The sequence below is a fragment of the Aethalodelphis obliquidens genome, unplaced genomic scaffold (assembly GCF_003676395.1).
Source record: "Aethalodelphis obliquidens isolate GAN/ISIS:26980383/991018 unplaced genomic scaffold, ASM367639v1 scaffold51, whole genome shotgun sequence".
Classification (NCBI taxonomy): domain Eukaryota; kingdom Metazoa; phylum Chordata; class Mammalia; order Artiodactyla; family Delphinidae; genus Aethalodelphis; species Aethalodelphis obliquidens.
The window spans coordinates 1,541,398-1,556,657 of NW_020837995.1; the positions used below are offsets into that span (position 1 = coordinate 1,541,398).

Below are 15,260 nucleotides of genomic sequence, written 5' to 3' on the forward strand. Positions count from 1 at the left end.
GTACCACCAAGGGCAACTCAAGTGAATCCACCACGGGATATGCGATTGTCCTCAAGGTTGGGGGGCCCGGTGTGAGCAGTCCAGCAGCCCAACCCAGGGGCCACCTCGTACATTTTCTCCTAGTTGTTAATAGCTTTGTTACTAGTTATTTCTCCTGGCTGTTATAAGTTCTGTTTTGGGTTTTTGTACAGTAATTTGCTGTTCGATCTTCCTTCTACTGAGTCATGACCTGCTATGACGTCTCCGGAAGAAGCGCAAAGCCTCACCTTCTCAGATTGTTGGTTAATTCTGCTGAGACTGTGTCAGATGAGTGGCCTCTGCTCATTGTGGCCCTCTCTAATTTTGATATTTCAGTGGTGATATGTTTTAGGCATTCTTCCCCCTCACCCCTTTCTAGAACATTCTTTGGAGGGCAATATGTCCTGCACTTGAGGGGTTTTAGAAAGTCCGTTACGCTGTTCTGAAAGTATCAACACTGACCTGGAGCTCTCTGGAGAGCACAACATTGGAGAGATCCAGGGGAGCAGGGCTGTAGCTGTTGCCCTAGGAAAGCAAAGGCAGAATCACTGGGTTTCCCGTTACTTGCCTTATTCTCACCAGCATCCCTGACTTCAGTGGCCAAAGATATGTCCCGAAAGATTCCCAGGGCTCACTGGTGGTGGGCCTCATCTCTGATACCCTGGGGATAGCTTTCCCAGGTTCTCCATGGTTTCCATTGGCCTAGTGTTGGCCTCTGGGCGTGATGGTCATACCTGGCTGGCCTGGGACACGCTTCGAAGCTTCTCATTTTCCCGCTGTTGAAATAGGGCTTCTCCCTCTTTGGTCCTCTCTACCGTCCAGCCCACAGCCAGCATGGTTTTCAGGGACTCTCTGGCAGGCCAGCGATAAATTTCCTTCTCCTGGAAGAACATTGGAGCAGAAGAGCTGTGCAGGGCACGCCCCAGCACTGTGGCTGGCTTGTCTCCCGGAAGAGAGGTCCTCCCGCAGTGGAGGGGGGCTAAGCGGCTCCAGCTTCCTCTCACTGGGTCAGAATACCCTCTGCAGCATCCCGTCTGAAACACGTCATCCGTCTTTCTGAGGTTTTTAAGTATAGGACCCCACAGTCTCCTGCTTTTAGAGGGAATGTGCCAGACATATCCACAGTTTGTGGAGAAAGAACAGGAGAATGACTTCTTCCCTCCCCCCACACCCCAGCGCTGCTACCTCTGCCTCCTCTGTGCCCCGCCCACTGCACGAGCATCGCCAGCCCTGGACCCACCCCTTTCTCTCCAGAGTGACTTCTGTTCTCTAGTAGGTATTTAAGATGGGACACGTCAAAATGCATTTGCACAAAGCTCTCCTCCGAGCATGGGAAATAGACATTCTCAGATTTAGAATTCTCTTTCGAGCCACGCACAATTTTATAACTGGTCAATATGCACATAAAGATACACATGTCATCCTTTACCTGTGACACTAGGTCTAAAGCCTGCAAGGAACTCTTACTGGTCGCAAGATAGGAATTCAGAGTTGAGTTGAACCAAATCTCATAACTTAAAAAAAACACAAACAAACCAAGAGACCTGTCCACGTTTCCCTGGGGACTCTCTCCTCTATTCTTTTTATCCGTCATGATTGGAAGTCCTTTCTATCTGAATGTTCTCCCACAATGCAAGTCCCCCCGCCCCCTGCAACAATCTAACAGAAGCCCTTCCTAGTTCAGTTACAAGTGAAACACAAATGCGTTTTGGCCCAGCCTCTAAGTGCTGATTGGCGCTTCTCTCTCCAATGGGCTTTCAGAAGCAAATAGCAGAATGGGAGGCTGGGTTCTCAGAAACCAGTCTTGAGGCTGTGGCCCATGGGCCAGCTCCTGAGGAGTCTGCCGAGTCCTGGAAAGTCTCTAAGGAACTGGATGGTGAATGTGCCCTCGACCCCTCTGCCAGCTGATATAATTCCCAGGGGAGGGAAATTAGCATGGCCTGGTCCTTACCTTCTCTGTTAATGTCTTGAAAGGCCTGATCAATGGATGGGTCTTCACATTTTCATCCAGGGAAATTCCATATTTCCATCCATTCTGACTCTGTAGAAATGTTCTCAGTTCAAATATCCTGGGCACCCAGAGAGCCCTGCTATGTGACCCACATCCCAGCTTCAATTTTCACTGAACAAATAAAATAATGGAACGTGACAGAGCTTGGAAATTTCCCTCCAAAACGTCTAACTGATCCTTTAGGGCTGTCAGGCTCTCTGCCCCCTGAAGTTTGAACCCTGCTCCTTTATTTCTTCTCATTTTAGTTGCTGTCCCCTCCACTTACTCGCTTGTGTTTCAGGCCCACCAGACAGAAGCATGCTTCAGAAGACCTGAGAACAATGCTTTTCAGAACCATGTGTCCCAGTCACAGGCAAGGACAGATGTCAAGGCTGAACGCTTGTGAGTATTGGACCTACTGGCCATGGCGTGCAGGAGGCTGCTTTGGTTTGCACCCCTTGCCCGCCAATCCCAGAGCAAAGCTCTAGCAAGGCATGTTTCTAGAATCATAGAGGTTTAAGAATTTCAAAAGTCATGCAACAAACATTGGTGGAATGCCTGTGACAGTAGGTGCCAAACTCTGTCCCAGGGATGGTGGATACGGAGATAAATAAGGCTCTGTTTTCCATAGCCTCGCAGCCCAAAGACTTCCGGTGGCTCTTTCTCAGCCTCTGCCGATGTGCCCTCGTTAATGTGGCTGTTTCTCAAGTTTCTGTCTCTTCTCAAGGAACACTGTCCCTGCGGGATATAATCTAGGCCCATGGTCCCTAAGTGGATTAATCCCAAATCAGCGTTTCCAGCCCAGATCTCTCTCCTAACTTCCATACCTATTTAAGCTCTGCTTGGATGGCCATAGGTACCTCTCAACAGGTCTGAAACAGCACCTGGAATTTCACGTCTCTCAATGGCTCTTCCTCTCAGGTCCCCTGTATCTCCGTGAACGGCACCAGCTTACATTCACTCTTCAAGCTGGAAATGTGGGACTCTTCCTTCTCTGCACTCTCTCATGTGTGTTCAACCTCCCAGGCCTATTGGTCCGCCCCTCCTTCACTTTCCTGCCAGTGCTCTAGCTCAGGCCGCCATCAGCTGTCACCTGGATTACTGCAACGGCTTCCTGTGCGGTCTCCCGTCTCCAGTCTTGCTGTCTCTCACGGATTCCATTTTCTACACCACTGTCAAGTGGTTTTTATAAAATACCCTGCTCAGGGCACTCTGCTGCTTTAAAAATTTCTGATTCCCAGCTGCCATCATGGTAAAAATCCAAATTCTTTCTGGCTTCTACTGCTGCAGCGAAGATCTTGTTGGGCCTCTAGGCTCATGTCCTGCCCTTCGTCCCCTGCCCTACTCCGTGACCCCAATGTGTCGAACCAAGCTCCCCTAGAGCCACCACACTCTCTTGCTTCTCGGGGTCTGCACCCACTGCTTCCATGGCCTGCAGTGCACTTGCTCCCCTGTGTCTGAACAATGGCCCCTCATTCATCACACCCTGTAGGTGTCAGCAGCTCGAGGAAGCGTTCCCGGACCCTCCCTATTGGGTTGGGGTCTCTTCCTGTGTGCTCTCACCCCGTGCTCATGCCCATCACAGCATGGTACAACCTGTTTAATGGCTGCTTTACTTGGTTTCTCCCACCGATTGTGGGGTCCTTGAGGGCAGGGAAAAATACTCTTTTCCTGTCAGATTATCAATGCCCACCTGGCAAGGGTGAGCAAACTTGAAGCTTCCAGGCTAGTGGATGAGAGAGAGTCATCAAATACCACGCCAGTAAATGCAGAGTTGGTAACTGGTATATATAAATGTATAACTGTTGCAAATCCAACTATACAAGACTGCTATAAAAATACTGGGAAGGAAAAGAGCAAGGTGCTAAGAGGGCCTATATCTGAGAAATCTGGGAAAGAGGCGTCCTAGGAATTCACACTTGGACAGATTTTGAAGGAGGAATTGGTGAATGGTGTTTTCACACGTGTGAGTGCAGATGGGTACCTGGCTCAGACAGGGGGCAGATTCAGGCATATGCAGAGAGTGTGTGTGTGTGTGTGTGTGTGTGTGTGTGTATGCGCGCGTGTGTGTGAGAGAGAGAGAGAGAGAGAGAACGAGCCTAAATGAAGGGGATATGGCTGGAGGGCAGAGGTTGAAGGGAGAGATGAGGCTAGAGATGGTAGCAGAGACCAGATTAAGCAGTGCCTATCAGGCCATATTAAGGATTTTGACGTTTACATGAAAAGAGTTGGAAGTTATTAAGGGATTTTTAACAAGGAGAAGGGGCTGGGTTGGAGAACTTGACCCATTTGGGAGAATCTGACCAAATTTGCACACTGAAACCATCACTTGCCTGTAGCGTGAAGAACGGACTGGAGAAAGTGCACGTGGGCAGACTAGTTAGAAGGTTATCACATTGTCTGGGTGAAAGATGAGAGCAGCTTGGATGAAAACCACGGCATGGGCACAGAGAGAACCATTCACATTCAAAAGCGACAAGGAGGTGAAATGCACATGGCTTAGGGATGGATTGGATATTGCGATGGACTCATGTGTTGTCATCGGCTGCTTTTGTGCTACACCAGCAGACGTGAGTAGTTGCAGTGGAGACTGTCCGGCCCACAAAGCCTAAAATGTTTACTCTCTGGCCCTTTACAGAAAAAGCATGCCAACCTCTGCTCTAGAATCATGAGTATTAGCCCATTCTACAGATACAACGATTGGAGTCATCATGAGCTCTCAACAGGGGCTCAGGAGAGAATCAGAGCAGAGGCTGAGCCAGGGCTTCAAGCTGTCCCTCATCCAGGGTGCATCCAGGCAGGTGGTTGCTACGGCCTTGCTGTGGAGACAGGTCCACCGTTACGGGCTGTAAGCTGCCTCTGGGCAAAGGCCCAGCGCTTAACTGGCTGCCCACAGGACTCCGAGATGTCTTTGGCATTCCTCCCCATGTGCCTGCCAGCATTAAAGGGCTGACAGAGCAATTAAACTTATTAGCAGCCTGACCTCATGTGGTGAAGAATTTTAAACACCAGCTGGACAGGCTTACTGATAAGGGAGAGTCTGGAAGTTCCAGCACTGCCCACCACAGGAAGCCGTGTGTCCTCCCTAGAATAAAATTCAGCTTGCTGGCAAAATGCAAGGGTAAAGCTTTCCATTCAATTTTCCCTTTTTCCGACACTACGTTCAAAGGAAACATTTAATAAAAGCCTCCGGCCCCACGTTAAGCCCTTATGTCAAACACACGCAAGCATGTGCTTGGGCGCCGACCCCAGGAAATGCAACGTGAAGACAGACATTAACACTCCCAGAAGCGATCGTTTTCTTGAGAGACACAAAAAGCCGCATCAGCAACTGCCCCGCCCATTTCTCCGATCTCCACCAACCCTGGGAAACTGCCGCTCAGAAATAACGAATGCCGTTGGCATAGCGAGTCTGTCGCTTAGACAAGTCAGGCAGACTTCCAGGATTGGACCCTTTCATGTTCTTGGGCTGCTGTTTTTTTCCCCTGACAATTATGGGTTGGATGAGGATCCCTACCTTATCACAGGCCCATTTATCATGTGAGTGCTCAGCATACTTGGTGACGATGTATTCCAATTTTTCAGGCAAGGAGAAACTGTGAAATGAGGGGAAAAATAAAATTACAACCTCCCCAAGCACTTCAGTCACATGTGCCGAAAAGATGGCCAGAGCTAGCAATCAGCCATCAGAAGTGGCATGTGATCAACCAGTTAATCCCCAATTTGAAGGTGGACCCTGGATGCAGTGACCTTCCTGAGCTCAAAGCATGTCCAGGACTAGGTCGCAGACACACCCATGGCTAATCAGAGGGCGTCTCTGCAGCAGCCTCTGCTTCACAGGTGGCCTCCCTCCAGCTGCTCTGGGTTCCTTTGGCTCCTAAGAACCACTTTGGCTCCTGGGCCACAACTGTCCGGGTTAGACCGTGAGAATCCCTTCATCCAAAGACACAGTCCTGCCATCTCACAACTCCGATCTGCGGATGGCAGAAGTGGGTAGCTACAGGACCAAATGATCCAAAATAGTGCTTGTCTACCTTTTGGGGTTTGGTGATTCATGTTTAAATACTAAAATCATGGCAACCCAGTAGGCACACCTGTCAGTTCTGTTAGCCCTGCAGCTTTTGCCCCTTCTGTTGGCAATACGCCTCCACTTCGCTTTAAGGAATAAGTCTTCCTGACTTGCGTGCAGGCTTATGTGAACTGTCTCTGAGGAATGGCTCTGACGAGGCCAGTCAGACTCACTCTTCCTGGGATTTGAATCTTTTTTTTTTTTTTTGGCTGCACTGCACGGCTTGTAGGATCTCAGTTCCCCGACCAGGGATTGAACCTGGGCCACAGCAGTGAAAGCACTGAATCCTAACCACTACACCACCAGGGAACTTGGAATGTGAACCCTCAGTTGAGTGAGACCAGGACAGCAAACTCTTCAGGGTGACTCATCCAATGTGGACACCTGGAGAATGTCCATCTGGTCACTCTGCCTTAGTTCCTGCCCTTGCTGAGGCCTGGGCAGTCAGCCTTTCACTAGGTTTTAACAATGACCCCACATCCTTGCAATAAGGCCCTTTTCTGTTTAAGTTTTGGTCACAGTCCCCATTACTCATATTACTCAAAGAGCCATACTGACGTCAGAGGTCTATTTGAAGAAATCAGAACTCTCAAAAAAACACTGGGCCTTCCCTGGTGGTGCAGTGGTTGAGAGTCCGCCTGCCAATGCAGGGGACGCGGGTTTGTGCCCCGGTCTGGGAAGATCCCACATGCCGCGGAGCGGCTGGGCCCGTGAGCCATGGCCACTGAGCCTGAGCGTCCGGAGCCTGTGCTCTGCAACGGGAGAGGCCACAGCAGTGAGAGGCCCGCGTACCGCAAAAAAAAAAAACGAACAAAAAACACCGAATGAGTCACCATTAGCACACCACTGCTTGAGTACCGCATTGTCTCATAATGTTTATAAAAGCGTCCAAGCGATCACACCTTTTGTCCTCCTTCAGCACACTTACGTTTTCATAGGGCCACGTTCTCCAAATCAATACCTGCCTTCCCTTTGGCCTTAGCTTGAAGGCTCACCACACCCCTTACCTCTTCCTTACAGCAGGTTCAATTCGGTTTCCCATCATCCACTCAGCTCAAGGCTCTGCTGATGGAATATGTATTTACTTTTCCCAAAGATGAATTTTATATGTTATCACAAGCTGACAGCTCCGGGGAAGGGCTGAGGCTATGGCTCTCATCTGAGAACTACTGCCATAAAACATAAGTTCAAGGGGCTCACAGAGGATGCCTCCTTTTCCCTGCACAGTCTACAGCAGTTTTGGAGCTTTTCGTTGAAACTGCAGCTGGAGATGAAGCCTGTATGCCCCACGACCCATAATCATAATTGGGGCCATACTGCCAAAGGCAAAATTGAGCAGATCTTGTCTAATACTTTGTCCGTGGCCTAATCATCACCAGTGAGGAATGCTGGAGGATCAGGGGGAGAAATGAAAAAGCGCTATTGTAGAGTTTTTCCAAAGATCTAGCATCTGTTGGCAAAGAGCTAGCACCTGTTGGCAAAGAGCAGGTCCAGTCGCTCAAATAAGGACCCCATGTTGTTCTGCCCTCACACCCTGAAGTCCTGCTGGAGCTCAGCTGAGTGTTATTTATGGAGATGTTTTGATGTATGATGTTATTAGTACTGTACAGGCCTAATTCACAAAGAGCAAAGATTTTGTCAAAAAACTCATTAATAAATTAATTGCATCATTTGTCAGGGTTCTTGCAGTGCCTCAGGTGACATATGTGGAGAGCATCCACCTCTTATAATAAATAACCCAACCCCACCCTCCAAAAAAAACAAAGCCCAGAATATAATAATACAGATATGGATGGATTAATCTTTCAGGAGTTGAGGACAAAATCTAATCTTGTAGTGTCAAGGGACATGATGAACCATGTTGGCAGGAGGGAAGGAGGGGAAGCTTAAATTTCTGGCTACCTTCTGAAAGAGAAACAATGGCCACGGGGCAAAATCTAGGACCAGCTTAGAGATGATTCTGGACTCAACTCACTTCATGGTGTTGATAGGCTTGGGGTCAAAGTTGCCATCTGCGTCCACTGAGATCTGTTTCTCCAATGTGGCTGAGATCCTGGTATCTAAATAGTCTGGTGGCAAGGCCCCAGCTATAGCACTGAGACAGGGAAGGGCCATTCGGAAAAGATCTGGGTCGTACCTCTGTGAGGAAAGACAAAGACCACGTTAGCACACACACCAAAACCATAGCCCGCCAGGCAGAACCACTCACCGATTAGCTGGGAAGAAAAAAAAAACACGTGCATTTGCCCAGGTTAACCAAAATGGGGAACGTGTAAGGCCTGTAATCCATTCTGGTGGAAACTGAGGTATCCTTGTCACAGAAAAGTGACCATCTGTAAAGCCTTCAAGTCACCGTTGGCGGTAGGTTAAGAAACCTTAAATCAAGGTTTAAATCAGTATCCCCTAACTAGTTAATTGCAGGGATATCTAAAGGTTAAAGCGGTTCTCACTAGGCCAACAGAGGCTACAAACTTGTCGGCCACAGATGGTTATAGAAAGTGACCCACCCTGTGCCTGGAGAGGGCACAGCGGCTTTGCTGGCTCCCTCGGTGGCTGACGCGGGACATATGCTGACACGATCAGCAGGCTGCTCTGTATCACAGACATTCTCTCCTGAACCCGGCCAGGAAGGAATCTCAGTTAAAACACGTCAGGTGAGGGACAACCTTTGATCTGCTTGTACTAGACCAAAGGAAGATAGGAGGGAAGATGACGTAAGTGTAGGTAAACACCAGACTGCGGCTGTACACTTGCTCCAGACTTCTGTACGAAAACCCGAAAAACTTCTCATTTTCTACCTGTAAAGCTGGTGACCTGTCTACGGCCATACCACCCTGAATGTTCCCGATCTTGTCTAAAGCTGGTGACGTCACAAATCTAAATCTGGGGCAAGGGAAGGGGAGGCAGGTGTGAGGCTGCCTACATACAGGTCGGGGCTGTAATCCAATCAGACTGCACAGGAAGGCTTGGGATGCAGAGGCCTGCGTCCCCCCTCAAGCTCCTTCGCCTCGGTGGCTGGGAAGCACCTCGTCTGAATGGAGTAAGGTCTCCTGGGAATCCCATGTCCCCGCATCGGGGCAGACGCTAGGACTTCTCTAGGCTTGAACTTGGTGAAGGCCAGCTAACCAGGGCCACACAACATAGCAGGGAAGGGATGGGGGCGGGGTAAGTCATTAATACTGGAACCAGGAAATATTTCTGTGATTCACTCTGGAAGTTGCCCTTCCATATATTCGCTGGGTGAGTCTGGCAAGTCATCAGCTGCTCTTTCTCTCACCTGTCAAGGGAGGGTCGGGGTAGTTCCTGCTTGAGAGAGTTGGGGTAGTGAACGTGATCTGCTTGTGAAGTGGTTGGCACACTTCTGGGCACATGGTAGATAGAGGCTGACGAGGTATCCGCTATTCTTACGTGCAGGTGGTTGTATCACCGAGGTTGGGCGACCCCCCCTTCTCCGTTCAGGAAGCACTGCCATTACCTTATGGGAAAGGGAGTCAAGAATCCCCCAGAAGATCTTCTCTGTCAGATGCAGCTCATCCTCCACAGCCAGACCGTAGCTCCCCCAGCCTGACGGCAGACAGTAATACTTCCAGCACTGTTCGTAGTGATTTGTCAGCAGCTGGGAGGTTGAGAACGATGTGCGCCAGTGGGGTGGGGCAGAGATGATCCACAGGTGTCAACAGCACACAGGGGAGAAGAAAACAGCACACACGCCTCAGGAGAGTGAAACCAACAATGGAAACTGTTCGGTTATCTACAGAGTGGCCCCCAAACGCCGCTGGGAACGGTCTGCTCTTGTGCCTAATGAGCTCCAGCCTGAACAGAATCTACCTGATTAATTCTTGTGCCTCCTAACTCGTCCCTCGTATTTCCTGGAAAATGGAGAGGAACTGTTTCTACTCCTACTGAGAAAATGCTACCCTCCGGAAGTAGTCACCGTGTGCTGTTCCAGCCAGTCAGGGATGGGGAGAATTTCTTCTGAGATCTTTGCTTATAATAAATCTGGGAGATCCTGGTAACGCTGACATGGGGAGGGGAGGGTGGGGAGTAGGCTGTGGGTCTGCAGATTTTCTCAGCATTGATTACTGCCCCTGGCTTCCCTGCCTTTCACTTGAGCCTGCTGACGGTCCAGCCATGTTGCAGCAGTTCCCCACATGGCCAATAGAGGGCACACGTACACTGCCAATGGTCCCATCTCAGCCGGCGGGATCCACATCCTCCAAGAAAAATCCCGCTGATCTAAGGGGTAAAGGTGAGCTTACTGAGTGCTATCGATGATGTTTCTTTGGGAGCCAGAATCCAGCTGACGGCACAGGTCTGCCAAGGAAGCAATGCCAGGTTGAACTGTAAAAACTGTCGTTTTTAGCTAAAGGATTTTTTGGGGGATGAAAACTGGGACTGTTAGGGTTAGACAGAAGAACGAGCCCGTGGAGGACTGTGGAATCTCTGACAGCATACAAGCTGTCTTCTGCGTGGCGTGCTGAAAGAGGATGAATTAAAGGCTTCTGGGAATTCTGTTTATCCCAGTAAAATGCTTCTTGAAATCCTTGCTTGAACTAGTGATATTCCTGAAAAGAGGGAAAAGTTCTGTTGAAATCACTGGGCAGAATCTTCAGGTGTGGCTGGCCACTGCTGACCCTTTTGAATATGCTAATAGGGCAGGTGCCTCAGAGGTAAAAGATGAAAAACACTGCCCTCTGTGTGGGTGGCAGAGTCTGGTGTTCTTCTACCCAGGCCTGACGCTCCCTATACCAGCAACAAAATGTTGGTAATTTGGGGGAAAATCAGGAATCAGGTGGCTAAGAGAGGGCTCTGTGGCCTTACTTTTCATTAATAAAACAAGAGAAAAGAAGTAAAAAAAAAGAAGTGAAAAAGAGGACCTGTTACAGAAGGAAAAAAAAAAAGCACAACACAGTATGGAATAGAAAAGGGACATTTTATTCTCTGTACCTAAATGAAGAATCACAGGGCCTTCAAAGCCTTTTGAGATTAAGAACATCCTGAAAACCTAATTAGGGCAGGAAAGTACAAAATCCAAGTGCCCTCACTGACCTCTGCTAAATAACAAGTAATTGGTAGAAATCGATTAAGGAAAATTGGAGCAGTTAATGAATCTAGCAGAACTACTCTTTCCAACCTTGACACTCAAGAAGGGATTTGATATTGGAGACTGTATTTAGTTAGCTATCAATTTAAAGGAGTAAAACCCATTTAAGATGTACTTTGCTCCCCCAGTTGTGAAGATCATGTTTTACAAGGCAAGTTTCCTGTGCCATAGACTGTTTTTTCTGTAACAATAGAGAGGTTTACCTTCAGAGGCATTTTGCAGTATTCACTGAGTTGCGGCACATCAAAAACTAGACGTCGCAGGAGTTGCTGTAACATGGAAGGCCTCAAGTGACTGCAGTATGAAATAAGAAAAACAAGAGGACAGAATGAAAAAAAAAATAAGGAAGAGGGAATGAAAGGAATACTCAGCTATAACCATATATTAGAGCTAAGCTTCAAAACACTCAGCTCCTAAATCAAAAGATCATGGATAAACCACAGTCTACGATAAAACACTTTAAAAACTGAGTACAGTTAAAATGCAGAAAGAGGGAGTAGGGCTCATGGCTTGAGATCCCTAAGGTTAAATTCCAATCACCATGTGACAAGATGTCCTAAGGTCTATGCACACTCAAAGTACAGCCACTGATTACGTGCAAAGAAGTCTATAACAGAAAGAAAGTGCAGGTGGTTTTAGAGCCATTGCTACGAACTGACCATCCTCCCGAACTCTGCAAAGGAAGAAGTTAGAGGTGATCAGCTGCACGGGTGGAATCTGAGGCCACCTTCTGGTGTGATCTGAAGGGTGCTCTGAGTTACTACCTGATCCCTGATATTCTCATTATTGAAATCATTTCTTTGGGTTAAGGGTCTGTCCTCAAAAAACTCCTTTAAAAGGCAAATTGAGTAAGTAGAGAACAATGTACCAAATTATCAAAGTGTTCATGGCCTTGGTATTTGGTGCAAGTAAATTCTGAGATAGAGAAAGGAGAGAGAAGCAACGCTGATTTAGCCTATATTTTCAGACTGCCAAACCTTTCAAAACCCAGTGGAACCTCTGGATTCTTCCCAGTGAAAATACACACTTACACACAATTTGGCACATAAGTTCTTCCCATGAGCCCCTTTCAGAGATGCCTAAGAGCCATGGAGGCAAAGTTAATAACTGATGTTGAATGTTAAAATGCCAGGAAGAAAGCCTTGGAGGCATCTACAACAAGAAGGATGGACATGAATGGAGGTGGACAACAGAGTTCGTCTGTTTCACAACTTTTGGTAGAGCTGGCCTTGCGATAAAAAGCCCTGGAGTGAACAAGTCAGGCATAATACATAGAAAAAAAAAAAAAAAAAAAAAGCTTGTCTCTAAATGTAGTAATTACAAGCATATAAAGTTCCTCATTTTTTTTAACATCGTTTACCCAATTAGCAATATCACCTTAGATTGACTAATGAATAAAATCAAGAAATTAAAAAAAAATCTCTAACTTGATTAATTCCTGACTTACTAAAAATAAATTAAAAATCTACGTAAGTGTCAGTTTGTCTGTGTTTCTAGAGCTCAGATGGTTAAGAGGAGGAGTGGGGAAGCTCCTAGGAGTACAGGAATAGGGCTGTGAGCTCTATTTTTGGTTTGATGTAAAATTCTAATTTCCCCAAGGTCTGATCTGATTCTTTTTTTTTTGGCGGTACGCGGGCTTCTCACTGTTGTGGCCTCTCCCGTTGCGGAGCACAGGCTCCGGACGCACAGGCCCAGCGGCCATGGCTCACGGGTCCAGCCGCTCCGCGGCATGTGGGATCCTCCCGGACCGGGGCACGACCCCGCGTCCCCTGCATCAGCAGGCGGACTCTCAACCACTGCGCCACCAGGGAAGCCCTGATCTGATTCTTTAAAAACATTTGCGCTAACATCAGTCTCACCATGACTTTTTTTTTTTTTTAACTAGGAAACAGCTTATGCTGGGAGACAGGACTTTTGGTTTGGTTTCTAAGATACCTGCTGAGTTCAGATCTAGCAAAAGGTAGAACAAGATCTATAGCTGTGATCGATGCGGCTACCAGCCAATTACAGAATCGATGCTGATAGAAGACTTTCTTTCTGTGCAGACTCACTGTTTATTCCCTTGGCCACTACTCAGAAGGAAAGTAGGAGCCCACGTACACCAGTAATGGGGCTCTTGTCCCTCCTTTTGAAGTGGCAGCATGGAAACCCTAGTCACCCTATTAATTCCTAGAGGCCTATAGTGTGTTTACCAAACTTTGTCTCTCTTCTAAGACCACCAGTATTCAAATGAGCTTAATTCTCTGCCAGTTCTAATAATACTGGAATGAATGAAGTGGTGTCAGAGTGTAGGGCCTGATTCTGGCAGAGGATCTCAGCGAGAAATCCCTTCTATGGGGCCTGGGTGGCGGTCTCCCACCTTCCACTCCACACCCTAGGCAAACAGTACTGTGCATGACACAGTTTGGTCCCTAAAGTAGTTGAAGCCTGTAGGCCTTAGATGACAGAAAGGTAGCAGATAGAGGTTAACTTTAATAAAGCATTTAAAATGGAAGGACCATTGTTACACTTGAAATATAAATGTGAGATTGCCTTTTAACTTGATGTCCTAAAAGGACGGACCAATTCCTTTTTTCTAGGCAGCCCTAGACCCTCACTGCGTAGTCATCTCTTGTGTGACTAGGAAACAACCCATTCAGCAAGAATCAGGACCAGACCCAGCTGGCCGCTAAAGGGGGCACCTGCTGGTCCTGACTCCAGGACAACCTGCAGCAGTGATTCTCAGTCTTGGCTACATCATGGCATCATCGGGGGAGCTTCACAAGCTAGAGGTCTGGCTCTTATCCCTAAAGGTTTTGATCTTTTGGGCCGAGGTGTGGCCTGGCATTGGGGTATTTAGTAGCTCCCAGGTGAGTCTAATACAGAGAGATGAGCCCCAAGGGAGAGGCGATCAGAAAGAACCTGTGGGATGTTAGAAGTTTCAGATTAAAATATAATACATACATATATATCTGTATATATATATCTATATATATATATAAAATAGATAACCAACAAGGACCTACTGTACAGCACAGGGAACTATACTGAATATCTTGTAATAACATATAATGGAAAAGAATCTAAAAAAGAATATGTGTGTATATATATATATATATATATATATGTATAACTGAATCACTTTGCTGTACACAAAACTAACACAACATTGTAAATCAACTATATTTCAAAAAAATTTTTAAAAAAGAAAAAAGAGCCTGCAGCAAGTAGGGGACCCAGCACATCCTTAGCATCTGAGCATATCCTCAGACTAGATTCATCAGGTTTCGGGTTACACAATTCAGTGCAGCTGATGTGGACGCATATGCGGAAGTGAAGAACCTAAGACCGGGTACTTACTTGCAAATGGCCAGCAAACACTCCTCTATGGTGTCCCTCTGAGCTTTGGTGAGGGAACGGCCCTTGGAAAGCCTGTATATTGTCTGCAGTGTGGAGTCGATCAAAGAGGAATAGTGCTCTGTTCCAGCAAAGAGAGGGGCGCATCTTGTGAGAAGCGGGAGCACGGCAGAACATATGTACCTGTTCAGTGCCAGCACGGCCTCGGTGGTGCTTAGGGAGACCTAAAGAAAGAAGATTGAGACGCTGACTAGTCTCCTGGGAAAGACAGAGCCAGGCTTCCCCCTGTACTGAGCTCTCATCTAGCAGGGTGGGGAGGTGTACACATATGCGTGTTTCACAGTGACAGGCTGAACAACTTTCTACCTTGTCTAAAGAGACCCATTTCTCTTTTGCATCTTAAATGAAAAAGAATCAGGTTAAAAGAAACAATAAAACAGAAGAAAAGCAAAGGCTAGCCAGTGCTAACTCATTCCAAATGGTCCACAAACATCTGTTCCCTTCAAAGAAGAAGCCGAAACGCTTATTAAACTCAGCTGATGACCAGTCTAACCCAACACCCTTGATATTTGCAAAGACCAACTGCCAGGCTACTGTATTACCATTCTGGTTTTCGCTCTCTGTTTCCACCGTATGGAGACTCACAAGCTGTCCTCTTGCGATTTTGAGATTAGTAAACGGTGACGAGCTGAGCAAGCTCTCAGACTCACTGGTTGTGTGACAATTTTACAGAGAGGAAGTGG

General features: G+C 47.4%; 1 protein-coding gene across 2 annotated transcripts in view; it reads right to left on the bottom strand.

The window, feature by feature from the left end:
* Positions 1-15,260, bottom strand: part of RYR3 (ryanodine receptor 3) — a 557,080-nt gene that overhangs the window by 96,670 nt on the left and 445,150 nt on the right. For both annotated transcript variants that reach the window (XM_027083790.1, XM_027083789.1), the window contains exons 48-55: positions 14,521-14,741; positions 11,385-11,475; positions 9,553-9,693; positions 8,053-8,216; positions 5,526-5,604; positions 1,970-2,059; positions 753-899; positions 481-543 (exon numbers count right to left, since the gene is read on the bottom strand). In XM_027083790.1, the coding sequence (XP_026939591.1) occupies positions 481-543; positions 753-899; positions 1,970-2,059; positions 5,526-5,604; positions 8,053-8,216; positions 9,553-9,693; positions 11,385-11,475; positions 14,521-14,741 (996 nt within the window). The remainder of the gene's footprint in view (positions 1-480; positions 544-752; positions 900-1,969; positions 2,060-5,525; positions 5,605-8,052; positions 8,217-9,552; positions 9,694-11,384; positions 11,476-14,520; positions 14,742-15,260) is intronic.